The 20,476-nt window shown below is 35.6% G+C and overlaps 1 protein-coding gene across 1 annotated transcript in view; it reads left to right on the top strand.

The window, feature by feature from the left end:
* Nucleotides 1–20,476, top strand: part of Nckap5 (NCK associated protein 5) — a 795,495-nt gene that overhangs the window by 344,131 nt on the left and 430,888 nt on the right. Inside the window, exon 4 of the mRNA XM_077110321.1 lies at nucleotides 16,529–16,662. Within this exon, the coding sequence (XP_076966436.1) occupies nucleotides 16,529–16,662 (134 nt within the window). The remainder of the gene's footprint in view (nucleotides 1–16,528; nucleotides 16,663–20,476) is intronic.

Genomic DNA, 20,476 nt, shown 5'->3' with positions numbered 1-20,476 from the left:
TACACATTTTCCATTTCAAAAGATTAACTGTGCTCATTCAGCTCATTTATAGGTCTTTAATGATTTCCTCATAAAAATGATATTTCTGTTTAAGCTTACCTCTCAGAAATAATACAAACTAGCCATTCAATATGCAATATTTTCAGTTTCTCCTAACTTTGGTCATTGTGTGAAATGAAATACTAAAGCATTCAACCAAAGCTTGTGATTCGTTCCACATTGCTCTTTTAAGTATTCTAGCTGACCTTTTAATGGCATGTGGAAGCTTGCATTTGCTAACAAGGAGAAGGCAAACTACTAAAAGCCATGTTTAAAAATTTTCAGGTTCCTAATATATTTTAATATCATAAAATAATAGGAGTTAGTCTTACAAAAACCAGTCCAGTAGTTCCCAAGACTTTGTTTAAAGAAAATTTCCACAATGAAGTAAGAATTATGAAGCCATCTAGTATGTTTTTATTCAAGAAGAATAAAAAGTATTGTGACAAGACAAGGGGGAATAAAGGGGAGGGAGGGAGGATGCATTAGACGTACCTTTCACATGCTCATATGTGAATTCACAACCAACGTAAATCCACATCGTGTACAACCACAAGAATGGAATCAAAATTGGAATGGGTTGTACTCCATGTATGTATAGTATGTCAAAATACACTCTACTGTCATGTACATCTAAAAACAACAAATAAAAAAAGTATTATGAAAATTAATACTAATTACTATGATACTGGAAGCCATTTCTCTGGCAGACTTAAAAGCTCCACTAGTACCTTGTATAGTCAGTTGTTGACATTATAATTATTCTCTTATTTTAGAAGAGTGGATAATTATCATAGCAAATACTCTTAATTTTTCATACATATAATTATACCTATCACTGGAGAAAGACAGAAATATAAGGATTTCAGCTACAAGAATAAAAAGTATTATTAGTCTAAATTTTTTTTTTTTACAATTTTAGAAAATCTCGTAGGAAGAACAAATAGAACAGTAAAATGTACCATCCTAATACAATTACAAATGCTTTTTAAACGAACGACTATAAATCCTCTTAGAAATGAAATCTTTGATTTCATAGTCAATGAATGAAAGTGTCTAAGCAAATAAGAAACTTGAATATGAAGTTGGAACTGCAGTCTGTGGGTTGTGGGGACAAGGCAATGGTAAAGGGAGAGAAAATGATGGAGTGAAATGTATGATTGGAGATTCAGATCCAAAGAAAAATTCCATCACATTATTTTATCATCGGGATTATGATTTAAAAAAGACTGCTATTGATAGAAATTTTGCACACCTAGAGATGGCTACCAACTAAGGAAAAAGGAGTTGGAGGGCAAAAGGTCAGCTAAACTCAACAGGTATTTATTGCATACTTCAGGACTGCTGGACAATATGTAAATATTCCATGGTGCTTCCTTACTATGTACAAGTCCTAATCCCCATTTTAAAAAAAGTATGCTTCCTGGGGAGGTGGGGAAAAGTAATTTTATATGAAATGTTTAGCAAAGGATATGACATCATGCAACTTTCAGAAAAGCTAAGTTGATTATTAAGAACATAAATGAATGAGATAAACCAATTATTAGGTGGGCAGTACATAAAAGAGACATGGTATTGAGAAGGCAAAGTGTTAATCATCATAGTAAATATACCTGAAGTTCGAGACTGGCGTATAGAAAGGGAAAATAAAAGATCATTGAGTCCTCTGTAAAAAGAAATAGAAATACATCGCTTCACATTTGAAATGGAAACTAAATTAGTTAGAGGATCCATTCATTTTTCTTTGGTCATTTTGGGGTACAGATAGAAAAGTAACAGTGAAAGCCGAAGAGGCACAGAACAATCTAGGGTCACTCTAAAAGTGTGTAGGTGGTGCAGGGTACAGAATTGGAAGTAAAAATTGCTAAAAACTGAAATATCGCCCCTTCCTTATTTAGAATATACTGCATTCCCAGAAAACAATACTTAAAAGAGTTCAATCAAATATGAAGGCACTTAAAAGAAATTGATTTCAGAGAACCCTCAAGAGGATAGAATAATTAATAGCTATTGTTAATTGTAATCAATTGACATGACAACAGAGAAAGATCTGTGACCAGCAGAGAAGAATGAGTCCATTGACCTCTTATAAAAGGACCCATTGGTCAAGTAAATGAAGCGGTTTTCTAAGTCAAGTTGAGAATCGGGCCTTTTGACCAAATAAACTCAAGGGGAAAGATCAGCATAAGGAAAAGAGTGTGTCTGCATTAGACAGCAGACTCCTGATACCAGGCTTGCCACCCACCTGGCTTATTACTCAGTGTCTTGCCTGCCTTGGTGGTCCCTGAGATCATCAGATATTCAAAGCCTTGGCATGAAATGGTGTTCTGAGATGCTGGTTCAAATCAGAAAGTCAGTGAGCCGGAAAGCCCTGTGGAAGGGCCTTTTCCAACTCAAGGAACCATTGCTAATAAATGGCAGTAATAAAAGACACAGTCAGCTCAGTCCTCTTAACAGTAGTCTCACTTCTGGAGCCCACATCCAGTAAGAACAACCTTAGTCAGATGGCATTTAGATTAGGTCATTCTCCTTCAAATCTACAGAGAGCTCTAATTATTAAGGAATCAAATTTAAACTGATGTGTCTGGGATCTGTTTCACCACTTCCCCTCCCAATTGTACAATGTGCAGTGTCATCATTTTAACTTCACCTGGCTTGCTTTACACCAGCCAAGAAAACCATACTCTTAGTTAGCCTCTTAAATCTCTAGCTTCACTCACCCAATTTTCCAAAACTGGGGTGTTAGTCATCTTCATTGGTATCAAGTGAAATTTATGTTCTGACTGATCCCCAATATATGTTCACACCTACACAGCATCTTGTAGATATCGTTTTATCTCCTTATTTCTTTAACACTATTAGTAATCAGGCTTTTCTTGATATGGCTGTGGCTAACTTCAGGGCCACATACAATGTGAGATTTGGAAGGGACCTTAGTATTTTAGAAGAAGGTCCAGAGAGAGTAAGTATATTTTACAAGGTGAGATAGCAAGCTGATGGGTAAACCAAAATGACAGGCCAGATGACTAGCCTTATGCCTCCACCGCAGAAACCATGACTGTGAAAATGAAGACATTTATACTGGTAAAAAATAGGTCAATATGTAAATTTCCTCCTGATCTTTTTTCAACTCTATGATGACATCAGAACCCAGAGTGCATTACTTTATGTTTTGGATGTGATATTGTCATTTCATTCTTCATTGTTAGCCTTAGTTGATAAATCATTAAGATCACTGACTGCATGCTAAAAAAAAAAAGCTTTCTTTTTGTTGGATCTCATAATCTGTTGTAGATTTTCCTATCATATCTTTACAATACATACCATCCTTGACATGCCAAATTATCTTACCTTGGCGTTCTTTATAACCCACCCTGAAAATATTATTCCCATTATGTTCATATCTGTACCCCAATGCTAACTAATAAATACCCAACTAAACTTTGCCTAAGAAAATGGAGTCCTTTGTGGTGATTCACCGTGGCACTCTTCCTGGTAGAGGTCCCACATACCATTGAAGACATTGAGAGTCATCCAAGTGCCCACTTGTTTTCTTTCCCCTTGAAATTCCCATTCCCACCTCCACCCCTTGTCCTCCTCTTTGTCTCTTTCACCCTTTTCTCCTTCCTCTCACTTTTTATTTTTACACCAAGCTCTGCATCTTTTTTTAAGTTAGACTAAATCTTTGTCTCTCTCGGGTGATGTTATCAGCACTGCGGATATAGATGCTGGCCTGTTTCTATCCTAGCATCTCAAAATCTGATTTTGATTCTTCTGTTGCAGCCAACAGTACAGGCTTTAAAAAAAATCAATTTTTAAGTTCCTTATCTGTTTCTCTGCTTCTAAGATGACTGAATCTTTCATAACTAATGGGGATATTAAATTCAGAGGGCTTTATGGGAAAAATACATTGCAATTTGTGTAAAAACCAAAAATGAGGCTGCAATTAGATGAAATAACTACAGCTTAATTGAGATCCATTTTATGTTGATTTGATAGAACTTAGTTACTGTAGAGTTTTTTAATTAAAAACTAGTTTTTGTGAAAACAATTAGTCTAATTTTTCTGCTGATGTGTGTAGTTTGTAGTATTTTAAAGAAAAAAAAATCAGTTGTCAATTTTAGATTCTCCAGTAGCCAAGAGAATTGAAAGGGTTATTTTGGGTCTCAGTATTTTTAGACTGTCTCGACTATTTCATATATATATTAGATGTTGATCAGTGAGAACATGGAGAGACATACCTGTGAGTTTTTGGACACTAATTAATAAGCAGATTGGACTAGATCTAGAAGTTCTGAATTGATGATTTCTTCTTTGCTTTATATTTGTATCATTAACTCAAATGTGTTTATCTTTTCTAGTAGGCCATGTGATTTTGAATTCCAGTTGCATAATATATAGCTTGTTTCCCAGTTCCCACATGTTTTGAATGAGCTCATATATTTTTCCATTAATACTCAGAAATATCATTTAATCCCTATGGCCTTCTCTTATGACCTCTGTTCATTTTTCACTATGTTTAAGGTCTTCTCATTATCCAGGGTTTTTTTTTTCATTTAAAACTTTTTATTTCTAATTTGATATATATATGACAGCAGAATGCATTACAGTTCATATTATGCATACAGAGCACAATTTTCATATCTCTAGTTGTATACAAAGTATATTCACACCATTTGTGTCTTCATACATGTACTTAGGATAATGATATCTTTCTCATTTCACCATCTTTTTTATGCCTATGCCTCTTCCCCTACCCTTTTGCCCTATCTAGAGTTCATCTAATCCTCCCATGCACCCCCTCCCAACCCCATTACTAATCAGCCTCCTTATATCAGAGAAAACATTCAGCATTTGTTTTTTTTAAGTGGGGGAGGGGATTGGCTAACTTCACTTAACATTATATTCTCCAATTCTATTCATTTACCTGCAAATGCCATGATTTTATTCTCCTTTATTGCTGAGTAATATTCCATTGTGTATATATGCCACATTTTTTTTTATCCATTCATCTACTGAAGGGTACCTTCAATTTAGGTATTGTGAATTGTGCTACTATAAACATTGATGTGGCTGTGTCCCTGTAGTATGCTGTTTTCAAGTCCTTTGGGTATAGTCCGAGGAGAGGGATAGCTGCGTCAAATGGTGGCTCCATTCCCAGCTTTCCAAGGAATCTCCATATTGCTTTCCATATTGGCTGTGCCAGTTTGCAGTCCCACCAGCAATGTATGAGTGTGCCTTTTCCCCCACATCCTCACCAACACTTCCTGTTGTTTGTATTCTCAATAGCTGCCATTCTGACTGGAGTGAGATAAAATCTTAGAGTAGTTCTGATTTGCATTTCTCTAATTGCTAGAGATATTGAATATTTCTTCACATATTTGTTGATTGATTATATATCCTCTTCTGAGAGGTGCCTGTTCAGTTCCTTGGCACATTTATTGACCGGCTATTTATTTATTTATTTTTTAGTGTTTAATTTTTTGAGCTCTTTATATACCCTAGAGATTAGTGCTCTATCTGATGTGCAAGGGGTAAAAATTTGCTACCATGCTGTAGGCTCTCTCTTCACCTCACTGATTGTTTCTTTTGCTGAGAAGAAGCTTTTTAGTTTGAATCCATTCCATTTCGTGATTCTTGATTTTACTTTCTATACTATAGAAGTCTTATTAAGGAAGTTGGGGGGCTGGGGATGTGGCTCAAGCGGTAGCACATTCGCCTGGCATGCGTGGGGTGCTGGGTTCGATCCTCAGTACCATATAAAAATAAAAAAATAAAGATGTTGTGTCCGCCAAGAACTAAAAAATAAATATTGAAAAATCATATATCTCTCTCTCTCTCTTAAAAAAAAAAAAAAAGGAAGTTGAGGCCTAATCTGCCATGATGGAGATTTGAACCTTTGTAATATATATACACAGTGTCTCTAGTTTAATTCCTAGGTCCTTGATCCACTTTGACTTGAGTTTTGTGTATGGTGAGAGAGAGGGATTTAATTTCATTTTGTTGCTTATGGATTTCCAGTTTTCCCAGCACCATTTGGAAGAGGCTATCATTTCTCTAATGTATGTTTTTGGCACCTTTGTCTAATATAAGGTAACTGTAATTATGTGGGTTAGTCTCTGTGTCCTCTATTCTGTATCACTGGTCTACCAGTCTATTTCGGTGGCAATACCATGCTGTTTTTGTTACTATTTCCTGTAATATAGTTTAAGGTCTGGTATAGTGATGCCACCTGCTTCACTCTTCTTGCTAAGGATTGCTTTAGCTATTCTGGGTCTCTTATTTTTCCAGATGAATTTCATGACAGCTTTTTCTATTTTCATGAGGAATGTCATTGGGATTTTGATTGGAATTACATTAAATCTGTATAGTGCTTTTGGTAGAATGGTCTTTTTGACAATATTAATTCTCCCTATCTAAGAACAAGGTAGATCTTTTCATCTTCTAAGGTCTTCTTTAATTTCTTTCTTTAGCATTCTGTAGTTTTCATTGTAGAGGTCTTTCACCTCTTTCATTAGGTTGATTCCCAAGTATTTTATTTTTTTGAGGCTATTGTAAATGGGTTAGTTTTCCTCGTTTCTCAGAGGATTTGCCACTGATATACAGAAATGCCTTTGATTTATGGATGTTGATTTTGTATCCTGTTACTTTGGTGAGTTTATTTACTAGTTCTAAAAGTTTTCTGGTGGAATTTTTTGGGTCTTCTAGGTATAGAATCATATCGTCAGCAAATAGTGCTAATTTGAGTTCTTCTTTTTCTATCTATATCCCTTTAATTTCTTTTGTCTAATTGCTCTTACCAGTATTTCAAGAACTATGTAAAATAAAAATGATGAAAGAGGGCATTCTTGTCTGGTTCTAGTTTTTAGAGGGAATGCTTTTAATTTTTATCCATTTAGAATAAGGTTGACCTGGGGCTTAGCAAAGGGAGCTTTTATGATATTGAGATATGTTTCTGTTGTCCCTAGTTCCTCTAGTGTTTTGAACATGAAGGGGTGCTGTATTTTGTTGAATTCTTTTTCTTTCATCTATTGAGATGATTATATGATTCTTATCTTTAAGGCTATTGATGTGATGAATTACATTTGTTGATTTCCCTATGTTGAACCACCCTTGTATCCCTGGGACAAACCCCACTTGATTGTGGTGCATTATCTTTTGATATGTTTTTGTATTTGGTTTGGCAGAATATTATTGAGAATTTTTGCATCTATGTTCGTTAGAGATATTGATATGAAGATTTCTTTCTTTGATGTGTTTTTATCTGGTTTTGGAATCAGGGTGATATTGGCCTCATTACATGAGTTTGGAAGTGCTCCCTCTTTTTCTATTTTCTGAAATAATTTGAAGAGTATTGGTATTAGTTCTTCATTATAGGTCTTGTAGAACTCAGCTGTGTATTCATCTGATCCTGGGCTTTTCTTGGTTGGTAGGCTTCTGATGGCATCTTATATTTCCTTGCTTGAAATTGATATGCTTAAATTGTGTATATTATCCTGATTCAATTTGGGCAAATCATATAACTCTAGAAATTTGTCGATGCCTTCGATATTTTCTATTTTATTGGAGTACAGGTTTTCAAAATAATTTCTAATTATCTTCTGTATTTCTGTAGTGACTGTTGTGATACTTCCTTTTTCATCATGAATGTTAGTAATTTGATTTTTCTCTCTCCTTTGTTAGCATGGCTAAGGGTTTGACAATTGTATTTATTTTTTTGAAGAGCCAACTTTTTGTTTTGTCAATTTTTTCAAGTGTTTGTTTTTGTTTCAATTTCATTGATTTCAGCTCTGATTTTAATTATTTCCTTTCTTCTACTGTTTTTGGTGATAATTTTTTCTTCATTTTCTAGGGCTTTGAGATGTAATGTTAGGTCATTTATTTGTTGACTTTTTCTTCTTTTAAGAAATGAACTCCATGCAATCAACTTTCCTCTTAGTACTGCCTTCATAGTGTCCCGGAGATTTTGATATGTTGTATCAGTGTTCTCATTTACCTCTAAGAGTTTTTAAATTTCTTTTTTGATATCTTTTGCAAATAATTGTTCATTCAGTAGCATATTATTTAGTCTCCAGGTGTTGGAGTAGTTTTTATTTTTTATTTTATCATTGATTTCTAATTTCACTTAATTGTGATCTTGTAGAATGCAGGTATAACTCTACTTTTTTGTATTAAGAGTTGCTCTGTGCTGTAATACATGGTCTATTTTAGAGAAGGATCCATGTGCTGCTGAGAAGAAAGTGTCTTCTCTCATTGAAGGATGAAATATTATGTATGTCTGTTAAGTCTAGGTTATTGATTGCATTATTGAGTTATATATATATATATATATATATATATATATATATATATATATATATATATATATTGTTGTTGGTCAGCTTTTGTTGGAAGATCTATCCAGTGCTGAAAAAGGTGTGTTAAAGTCACCCTGAATTATTGTGTTGTGGTCTATTGGACTCTTGAACTTGAGAAGGTTTTTTCTTTTTTCTTTTCTTTTCTTTCTTTCTTTCTTTCTTTTATTTTATTTATTTATTTATTTATTTATTTTGATGAACATGGATGCTCCATTGTTTTGGGGCATATAAATTTATAATTGCTATGTCTTGTTGGTATATGGTTTCCTTGAGCAGTGCGAAATGTCCTTCTTTATTCCTTTTCATTAACTTTAGCTTAAAGTCTAATTTATTTGATATGAGGATGGAAACCCCTGGTTGCTTCTGCATTCCATGTGAGTGATATGATTTTTTCCAACTTTTTACTTTCAGTCTGTGTATATCTTTTCCTATGAGATGAGTCTCTTTGAGGCAGCATATTGTTGGGTCTTTTTTTTTTTTCCGTTTTTTTCATCCATTAGGCTAGCCAATGTCTATTGACTGGTGAATTTAGGCCATTAACATTCAGGGTTATTATTGAGACATGATTTGTATTCCCAGCCATTTTTATTACTTAACTTGACTTGGATTCTCCTTTGCTTAGTTTTTCCTTTAGTGTAATACCTCCCTCTGATGATTTTCATTGTTGTCTTTCATTTCCTCTTCATAGAATATTTTGCCAAGGATGTTCTGTAGTACAAATTTTCTATCTGTAAATTCTTTTAATTTTTATTTATCATGGAAAGTTTTTATTGCATCATTAAATCTAAAGCTTAATTTTGCTGAATACAAGATTCTTGGTTGGCATCCATTTTCTTTCAAAGATTGATATATGTTATTCCAGGATATTCTAGCTTTCAGGGTCTGGGTTGAAAAAAAAAACACTTGCACATAATTTGTTTCCCCTATATGTAATCTCATTCCTTTCTCTCATGGCTTTTAATATTCTCTCCTTATTCTGTATATTAGACATTTTCATTATAATATGCCTTGATGTGGATCTGTTGTGGTTTTGTAAATTTGGTGTCCTATTATAAGCCTCTTGAATTTGGTTTTCCAATCCTTTCTTCATGTTTGGAAAAATTTTCTGATATTATGTCATTGAATAGATTTTTTATTCCTTTGGTTTAGAACTCTATACTTCCTCTATCCCAATAACTCTTAAATTTGATCTTTTTATGATATCCCATATTTCTTGAATGTTCTGCTCATGACTTCTTACCATTTTCACTGTGGGTTCTACATTCTTTTCAAGATTATATATTTTGTCTTTATTGTCTGAGTTCCTGTCTTTCAAGTGGTCTAATCTGTTGGTGTTGATTTCAGTTGAACTTTTAATTTAGTTTATTGCTTCTTTCATTTCAAAAATTTCTGTTTGGTTTTTCTTTAGAACCTCTATCTCCATATTGGAGTAATCTTTTGCTTTCTGTATTTGTTTATATAGATTTTGTCGAAATGATCTTTTGATGCCTGTATTTGCTCTCTTATACCATTCTTTAATTCACAGAACATTTTAATTATGTACATCCTACACTCCTTCTGTCATTTCATCTGCTGTGCTGGCCATGGATTCTAATAATGTGTTATCTTGATTTATTGGGGGCACTTTCTTCCCTTGTCTTTTCACGTTGATTGTGTGTCTTCCCTTCTAGCACTATGGATCCAAGGTGTTACCATTTTTACCTTACAGGCTTATAGTTCCCCTGTAGGGTTCCAGTACCTCTCCTTTGAGGGTTAGGACAATGTGAACAGATTCCAATATAAACAAAATATCACCTAAAAACAAATAGTTGCTAATAGACATTTACAGTTTGGTCACAATGTACAGAAATGGTGAATTCATTTATTATCTACAATATAATCAGTAGGTTTATAAAGGGTTTATAGTGTCTGATGGTGGACAAAGAACTCGGGGTGAGGTATAGGAAGATATGCTGAAGAGGGAGCAGGTGAGGATATAGAGTTGTTATATCTTAGGAAGTGTGAAAGAGAAATCTAAAGAAGAAAGTCAGCAGCAGGAGAATAGAGAGGACATAATTTTGAGTAGACAAGTAAGAGGGAAGACAGTAGAGTACACAAAACAAACACACACATATATATTTTAAGAAATATAAAAAATGTTAAATTAGTAAAACTTGGAAAAAAGAAAAAATAACAACAACAACAAAAAAGAAAATAAACAACACAACTGTAATATACTATTCAGTTGTCTCAGACCTCAGTATCCTAATTCATGGAAAGTACTTGGTTTCACATATTTTGGGGATGTGAAGGCTGGAGAACAAAGAGGGAGAAGAAACAAAAAAAATCTCAAAAGAAGAAACAAGGGTTGTTTTGGTTGGAGATCAATATCTTTTCTGCTTCCTTTTTTTTTTTTTATCTAATTGGTGGGGTCGTTTGTTGTTAGCTGGTATCTCTGCCCACAGGATGGTGAAGGTAACCAGGGAGGGAGGGTTTTTCCTGGATAGAGAGCACCTGGAAATGGGGTCTGGCACCAGTCAGTCCCTGAAGGGAGACTGCACCTCAGGGATCTCTTTTGGGGCCTGCTCCTGTGATGTGATTGCCTGGTCTTATCTCCTTATCTCACCTGAAGACCTCCCAGTTCCTGGTCTCTGTTGGTCTCTAATCTATATAATTCTCACCCTTTCCTTTACTGCTTCCTAATAAGGGACCTTTCTCTCTGGGGCCCTTATGTGTGGCACTTTGGGTGCCCTCCGCACCTGCCCTGCTGACAGCTGTTTTTTGTTGTTGTTGTTGTTGTTGGGCGGGCATTGTGCCAAGTTAGCAGCTGCTGGAGAGAGGGTGCAGTTAGAAACTGGGAATCTGTCCAGCCAGAGTTCCAAACTGGGAGTTGCCCTTACTAAAGATGGTGATGAAGGTGATCCAAGATGGAGGTGTTTGCTTTCAGCGATGAGCTGTTGGGTTGGGTGGGGGGAGCCGGGCGATGGTGTTGGACGATGAGTTCAGAGACTGGGTCTGTGGCATGCATCATGTGGCTGTGGCTGTCTAGAGAGCCTGTGTGTAGTTCCCGGGTGTAGGCGGACTATCTCCTTTGCTGCAGAGTCCCAATATGGAGGTGATGGGGGTGCCCTAGGTTGGTTGACGGGGGTCCACACAGGAGTGGCGGCTGGGGATCCTATGTATGGGTAGCCGCCAGGTGTCCTGTGTGGGAGCTGCATCCAGGATTTCTGCTCAGATGGGTGGCCGAATGTTCTGTGGGAGGGCTGATGCTGGTGGTCCCTCTCAGGCATCAGGTAGTCCTGCATGGGCGAATAGTTGGGAGACCTACTCTGATGCTGAGTCCTGGAACCCTGCATGGTCACGGTGGCTGTGATTCCTGTGCGGAAGCAGGAATACCCCTCACAGAGAAGCAGTATTCTCACTTGTTGAGTCCCAAGTCATGGAGCGGCACAGAATGCTGCCTCCCTCTGGCCCGCCACCTTGGATCGGCCTACCCAGGGTTATTACTGTTTCTCCTATGATTCTTTGATCTACAGTATTAGTCATCACAAGTATTATGATTAGGAGTTTTGCAACTTGAACACATTTCAAGAATTTTTTAATAAAAGAAACTGTGAAGACTATTCTGTATGTCATCACACATCTCTCAAGCATCAGGTCACTGCAGAACACACACGGAGAAAACTATTGCTTCCTTGTATTCATTAAGCAGGAGTCACAGAGGTGTGCCTTGGGCAGATGTGGGTGGGGCCTGTCCTGTAATGGTGGAAATTTTACTTAACAAGGTAGCCATGGATGGTGGAGCTAGAATTTGCACACCAAGTAAAGAAAATTCCTGCCTTTCAATCTTTTTTTTTTTTTTTTTTTTTTAACTTTGCCAATATTACCACCCACTGATGTAATGAGAGTCACCAAATATAATTAGACTTAGGATAGAGGTACAGATTGACTTTTTATATTTGAAATCAAGTGTTCATATTTTAATTTCTCCCTGAGGGTTTGGCACACCATACATCAGACCATCTGTTTGAAATTATACTTCATAATGGGGTTAAAACAATTTCTTTTAAGAAAGGTCAAATAAAGAGTTGTATACATTGTAGATGGGATCCATAATAATTAGCTTCTTTATTCTCATATTAAAATTTACATTAATATTGTAGGAAAGACATTTTAAAGTATGATATGAATTGAAACACATTTTTAATTTTTTAAAAGATGTATCACTAGAATATTTCTCTAACATGTAATGATCATTAAAGACTAAAATTCCTAGAGAATTTATCAAAATTAGCTGAACTATGTTAGACAATATAAACTATATCATTACATTTATTTTTTGTGCAAATTTTATTTTGCACTAAACTTTCAATTTTTAATCTTAAAATTTTTATTATAGACAATTCAATATAAGGGTGCAGTGCATTTTTATTTCTGATCTACCACGTTTTGAAACACAGTCATGAATTCTCTGCCAAGGGTGAGCCAGACAAATGTTCTTTATCTGTTTTAAAGTATAATTAAAAGTATTGATTCCCAAACTATTGCATTCATATAAGGGTTAAAATATATCATAATTATTCATTTAGTATGAAATATAGGAAGCTAATTCTATTAATTAAAATCAAAATACTAATTTTACATTAATAGGAAACAACCATATTAATTTATTTTAGGACTTTCAAGCTTTTAAAATACATATTATTTTGCTATTTCCTCACAGTATCACTATGAATGCAGCTTGGGCCATTTCACTCTTCTCAATGTGTAGAAAGGAATTGGCTTAAAAGAGAAAAGTGTTACATGGCCTGTCTAAAACCACTTTGTTTTAGAAGCTGGTAGAGTTCACCAGTTTCTATTTAAATATTTCCTCATTCTGTAGTTAGCGGCTAGATTCTGTTCTTTTTTCACACAGTAGTCACAATGAAGTTTGCAAAAATCTTAATCAGATCCTATCACTCACGTACTTAAGCCTTGGTACCAAGTGACCATTTTTTTTTTTTTTCAGGAGATAGTCCCAAATCCTTCATAGGATGGTGGTGGTCCACCAGTGTCCAGCCTCTGCTGTTTCCACCTTTATCACATGCTGTGGCTGTTCCTTGCTCACCAGGCTTTAGCTACATGGGGCTTCTCTTTGTTCTTGGCATGTGTGGCAAAGGACTCTGCCCTTGCTGCCCACTCTGCCTGGCATGCTGATCCTTTACCTTCACCCAGCAGCACTGAGTGATCACAGAGGTTTTGGTGTTAATGCTACTCACTCAAAGAAACCTTCCTCTAATCCACCACACCACAACAGTTTCTCTTGCTTCAACAAACCTTTAATTACTCATCAGTTGAAAATGACATGTTTCCCTTTGCAGTAGTTTCTTTGGCACCTGCCACTGCTCTGTTAGTCTTTTGGATTCAGAATCACGCCTCTTTGGTTCATTGCTACCCTCCAGAGCTGGTCAAGTGTTTGGCACATAGTAGCAGCTCAGGGAACACGTAAGTTCTAAGAGAATGAATGAATCCATTTGGTGGTACATAGTTCTTTTCCCCTTTATTAAATGAGGGAATTATCAGAATTTTCTCCTTCCTGGGAATGTGCATATAGAAATGACTTCTGATACTTGAATGATTTAGGCAATTGTTAAAACATTAGTAGAACAGTTTAAAAAAAAAATAAAATTAAGTGAGTTAGAAGCTAGAATCTCCTCCCTTTGAGGTTTAATTAGAGAATAGCTTAATTAGCATGAGTTAATGCAAGCTCTGTTGCTGTGTGAGGGCTATGATTTATAAACAAAGACTTGGACTTAAGGTATGATTTGCAGAACAAAGACTTGGACTTAAGATATCCTTTGGTTTATATGTTTGATTCTTTGTGCTTCATTCAACTCTTTGCTTGTCCTTGGATAGGGAAAGTGCTTTGGAATTCTGCTCTTGATTCTAATTTTTTTTTTCTCTATCATGATGTACAGTCTGCCCAGCTATAACATGACATATATATTTCTAAAAATCACTGCGCTCTGCAAAACCACACAATAGAAACCATAAGGCGGGGAATGTGACTAGGAATGCAATACTAAAAATTTTGTCAGTGACACCTTAAAAAAAAAAAGAACCTAATAAAAATGGTAGTGGAGTTTTCCATGTGTTAAATGGTTAAGAAATGCATAAATACTGCAATGAATTTGACATTTCACCTTGAAAAAGACCTACAGTTGACTTGTGGGTGTGGGCGTCAAAAGCCATGCAGCTGCTAAGTTATCATAAAGTGAGCACAGAATGATTGTGGCTCATGATGTGCACAGTGGACTGAGGTCTGTTTGAAACGTGTGTATTTTGTGTATTTCTATGCAACTTGGGTCAGCAGGGTACAATATTTTTCTCATGAATGAAGTTGAACAGAAGCAAATGTGAGATTTGTGTCATGCTCAAGTTGTTCCCTGATTTATCAATTGCACTGGAACAAATTTGTACTCTTAAGAGAAGTATAACAGCAGATCTGACTCAAGTGAGTCCACAAAGAAAAGAATGTTGATTGTGTGTAGTAACTGAGTATTTTTATTGGTAAAAAATGTATATAATGTAAAATTCACCATTTTAGCCATTTGTACCAAGTTAGCCTAGTTCTTTTCTAAGACCAACATTTTTTTCCTTTTTCAAAGCTTTCAGAATATCACATTCTAAAGTGTCAGTATAAAATTTTGATTTTTTTTTTCGATGTTGATAAAAGTAACTGATTTGGGAGTTAAAAATTGATTAAGGACTTAACAAAAATGATTGCTTCACAATTGATGAGTGAATGTTTCCAATAATACTATTAGGTCATGTGCTAAAAGTATGAAGTGCATTTGCGCTTACGACCTAGTCATCATCTTCAACAGATGTTTATCCAGCTGGAAAATTATGACAAATGTATATGGAAAATAACAACAGAATAACGTTAAGGGTGTTAAGTATAGTAGGCGCTATTGGAATCCAAGGAAGGGAGAGAGTGATGGTCTAGTGAGGAAGAATTCCAGAAGGTGTGGCTATAGCTGAGCCTTAGAGAGGCCCTTGGCTTCCAATGGAGACCTTAGAGAGTATTTGAAGCAGAAGCGAGGACATGGTCAAAGGTGCAGAGGAAGGGGGATGTGTAGGCATTTTTAGAGGATAATGATTTATTTCTAGATGAGACTCTGCTTTTTCTTCAGGACAAATTCCCCCTCATAAGTTAGAACTAAAGAAAATTCATCTTTTGTGTCACTTCCTATGAGTACGCCCCATGTGATGGATCGTATTTAACCCTGAGTAATCCATGAGACAGAGTAATAGAATTTGATTAATGGCAACATAGAAGTCTCTGCTTCTCTTCTTTCCTGTTAGTAATTTATGTTCCTCATAATAAAACTATGCATCTTTGGTTTTTATCATAGAATTACATATTTGTATAGAAAGTGCTCAATTTAGTAGCAGCAATAAGTACGGCATGCTTAAAAATGGCAACAAGAATAACAGAATCCAAACAAAACAAAAAGAGAATAGCTAAATCAGTTTTAAAAGGAGGATCTAAGCCCTTGCAGAACCAACTACTCTGAGTCAGTCTGTCTTTTGATCCATAGTCTCCCATTGGTAAAATGATCTACTTATCTAGAATTATAAAAACAGTGGGTGATTCGGCTTATTTTTATCTCTGAAAACCTCATATGGCAAAATTAAAACTCATTCATTATCTTGTAAACTTCAAGGTTTTTGTCCTTTTATGAAAACAGTAATATAAAAAATATGGCAAAGATTGAGAACATGAAATAATTTTGAATAGGTATAATGCTCCTATTAATTACTATCTGAATTACTTTGCTTTTGATAATATTTTGGAGTCATCATTCTTCATAGAAAGCAACTTGGTTTAGGGGAAATCATAAAATTTTGGAATCAAATCATCCACTACTCAAAATCTGTTACCTTTTGGTCTCTGTGAAGTTGGATACATCATTTACATATCACTGATCCTTGGTTCCCTCGTTTATAACAATAGATAAATAACAGAATCTATTTCATGGGGTTGTCACTGGGATGAAATTAACACACATGACACTCACGCTAGCATTTAGGGACCAACAGCTATTACTAGTTATTTTTTTTTTTGTCCTAAATTCATTTTTGAAAGTTCTTCCCTGTGTCTTTCACAGCATGAGAAGCTGATACATGAACTGGAAGAGGAGAGACACTTGCGTCTTCAAAGTGAGAAGCGGTTGATGGAGGTGACCCTTGAGTCAGAGCGCAACAGAGTTCAGATGCGCGGTCTGCAGCGGCAGTTCTCCAGGTACTGTTCTTGACTGAGAGGTGTCCCTTCGTGCACCCTTGGGTTAGGTTTTCATTGCTCAAGCTGCTTTTCTAACAATTTAGATTTTCTATTTTGACTAAGCCATCCTATGACATCTGGGCCAATTTTCTGAAACTTTTCACTTACCCTTGAAGTAGTCTCGGCTATATTGACACTGGTCACCTGCTTTTTGCCCCAGTGGCTTCTCAAAAGGTCTTTTGTGAGTATGCGTTGTCTTTGGGACCTATGACCATGTCCAGTGTCAGATCAGTCAGAGAAATGAGATTGTGCTTGTCATCCCAGCCCTAGTAGGTGAGTGTGGATCTAATCATTCAGGAAAAAACTCATTTAGGGCTGTTATAGCTCAGTGGTGGAGCGCTTTCCTAGTATGTGTGAGGCACTGGGTTCAGTCCTCAGCACCACATAAAAATAAATAAAAGAAAGTAAAGATATTATATCCATCTAAAATTAAAACAAAAAGTTTTAAAAAGAAAAAAAACCTTATTTATATATGCTAAAGAAAACAAAGCAAAATAAAACAATGCATTCCTTTTTTTTTTTTTTTGAAAACAATATATTCCTTTCTTTTAAAAAGATGTAACTAGCTGAGAGCGATGGCACACAAGGATCGAAAGTTCAGATCCAGCCTCAGCCACATAGTGAGGCCCTAAGCAGCTCTGTGAGACCCTGTCTCTAAATAAAATATAAAAAAGGGCTAGGAATGTGGCTCAGTGGTTGAGCGCATCTGGTTTAAAGTCCTGGAATCAAAACTTAAAAAAAAAAAAAAAAAGATATAACTAAAATTTGAAGGGAGGAATCTGAAAAAGGAACTGTTTTTAGATTTGATTCTGGCATAGTTAGAATCTTTCAACTGCATTTATAGTTAATATGGGGCCAGATGACAGTTCAATCCATTATGTTAAAATCTATTCAGTTACATGGGGAAAAAAAAATAAAACTTGTACATTTATATTCCTTAGACCAGATACAGGGCCCCTGTGAGGGACAATATGCTTTCATTTCTATTTTTCACCATTTATAAAACAAGGGAAATAATTTGTTTCACTTCTCCAACATGAACTTATCCCAAGAAGTATCATGTTTGGGCAGCTGCTTTACAAGGCTTTGCCGGTGAACTGTTAGGGATCTTGCCTTTAACTTGTCACTGGGATTTGTATGATTATAGATCAGTGTTTGATGCTATAGATTACTCATTATGAAGTTATATACTGGTAGTTTAAGTTTTTCACATGTTGCAGAGAGATCAAATTTCAGCCTTCAGGTTATTTACCTCACTGTGTCTGATAGGTGATTGCTGTGACTATGGTTTAGGGGCTTCTTAAGGAACAAAGCAGGAAGAGTGGATGACTTCTCTGTGTTCAGGATCATAAGTGAACGCCCTGATAAGCTATGCAAGATCATGATGGTACACAGGTGCTGTAGAAATGCACCAATCGATACTGTAACAAATCTACACTCCATCGCTCTCAGGCTGTTACTGACACTACTTTATATCCTCAGTTTTTCTTCCATTTGATGGGAATGCTCATCATTGTCCCAACTGGAAATAATAGACTCCCCCCAAACCAACTTTAAAAGAAGTATCATTTTTTAGATACTTGCCATTTTAATGATACAGGAAAGGAGGAGGCAGATCTTGCTTTTTTTTTTCAGTATCTAATTGAGATGTCTCTATATTCAAGCTATTGATTTCCATGATGTGAGACACATGGCACAGTGAATTATTTTCATGTGATGCCGGGTCATCTGCTGTACATCAAATGACAATCCTGTACAGATTTGAATGATAGAAGAGCAAGATTGTATCCTAAGCTGAAAGAAAAGATAATTATATGTATGATAAATAGTGGTTGATTCTACATACTGCTTTTGTGAGGATTTTTTTCCCAGTATAATCAGTTTCCTTATGTAAACCTTCATTGAAACTGAAAAGTTCAAGTCCAATTACAGCTATACAACTAATATAGATCAGTGAAAGATGGAGGGGGATAAGCATAAATAAGAGATACGATAATTACACTATAATTTGGGGAGATCTAATGAACCACATCTGATAGCCTTTCATAGTTTAAATTTTGGTTTCTAAGATATTTCTACTAATGGTTATTTAAATAATCCTGTTAATTTAAGTCTTTATAAAATTTTCAGTATTACAGAATATGCCCTCCGACATGTTTAGCATTTAAATGTTCATATAATTTATATAATCCAAACTATTACATTGAATTAAAAATCTTATATTCATAATTTTATCACTTTTACTCTGGGTTGATCAGTTCATTTGGTATGGGGTTATTATTTGGGATGCAGACATAATTTGTTCATGAGCTGAGGTTTCCTTTTAAGATTGTTCATAATCTCCTATCCCAAAGAATGTGGCATGGCTTACAATAAAAGGTAGATTTACAGGAAGGCTGGAAAAATAAGAACAGAAAATAAAGATCACAAAAGGAGAATGTCAAGTAGGCATAGTCACATAGCCCAACAAGTTTTCTGAGAATGAATGGCTAACATGTTGCAAAGGAAAACACAGGAGGTATGTAATTGTTATATCATGGTCAAAGGCTACTGTTTCCTAAATAGAGGAACACTATCTATGGAAATAAGTTCATAATAGAATGTATCAGATAGGGCTCTTCATAGGAGACATTGATGGATACAATAGACATTGGTTCAAGATGATGAAAATTAGGATAATTCTTAAGAATGCTACTACTTCCACTATGTCACTTAAGTCTGAAAAGTTAAACAGTTTATGAATTTTGTAATACATGAAGTAAGAATATTGGGTTTATGTCTGAAGGATCACTTGAAATAAGAACTTTTCTATTGCCCAGTTCTCTTAAGTCAACCACTGTATGTACTTTCTATTTTTCTTTTTCTATAGAGCAATAAGATACAGATGCCTGAGTTTGGTTGTACGAAGGGTTTCTTGGTATATTTGATAGCATAATAAATAGGGGAGCCTTTAATATAGCACTTAAGGGCTTCCAATTTCAGCTTCAGAGATAATATGAGGCAATGGAGAAGGAACTGAATAAAAAGTTAGATACTGAACAGTTAGGAGCATGTGGGAGATGGTGTTCTTCAGATGCCAGGATGAGTGATTGAAGAAAGCCAGTCTAGGTTCTGGTTTATGAAATTTCAGCTGTGTGCTAGGCCTGATGGCTTGAAGACACACAGCAAACCTGAACATTTGTGATTATCTGTATTAATGAGTAATAGGATCACTTAGGATAAAAATACTAAAGGTGTTTGAGTGAGCGGTTCCCTTTATATCACCATCAAACTTCCATCCATGATGCCTTCCTCCCTCTTGACCTCTGATTAGGGTATGATGAACAGCAATGGTCCAAACTTTGGACAATGAAAAGAAAAAGAATATGCAATCAGAAACCACATAATCAGCTCTAAACTCCTAAGTCAGAAATTCCCTGCATGGAGAGGGTTGCAGACAAATATAACAAACTTCTTTTGACCATTTATATTCCTTAATGTAAATGCAGAGAAGGAAAAAAAAATAGATACTTTCAAATTAAGCCCTCCCCACGGTTGACAGAACCCTTTTAATAAGGGGGTATCTGAGGCAGGTGGTGGTGTCATTAGGGCCTTCTCTTGCTGCTGTTGTTATTTGGTGATATAAATTAAAGATGCTTTCCAGATGTGATCGTGATTGCTTAACCACTGTCTGGAGGAATACATGGCTGGGCATATTTTATGAGGGATTCGTTTTGTAATCATCTGTAATTCCATAACTCTCTTCCCACCCTGAATGCTTGTTGGAATTGTGCTT

The sequence above is a fragment of the Callospermophilus lateralis genome, chromosome 9, assembly GCF_048772815.1.
Source record: "Callospermophilus lateralis isolate mCalLat2 chromosome 9, mCalLat2.hap1, whole genome shotgun sequence".
Taxonomy (NCBI): Eukaryota; Metazoa; Chordata; class Mammalia; order Rodentia; family Sciuridae; genus Callospermophilus; species Callospermophilus lateralis.
The sequence above is the reverse complement of the archived record's forward strand: the minus strand, read 5'-3'. Positions and strand labels throughout refer to the sequence as shown.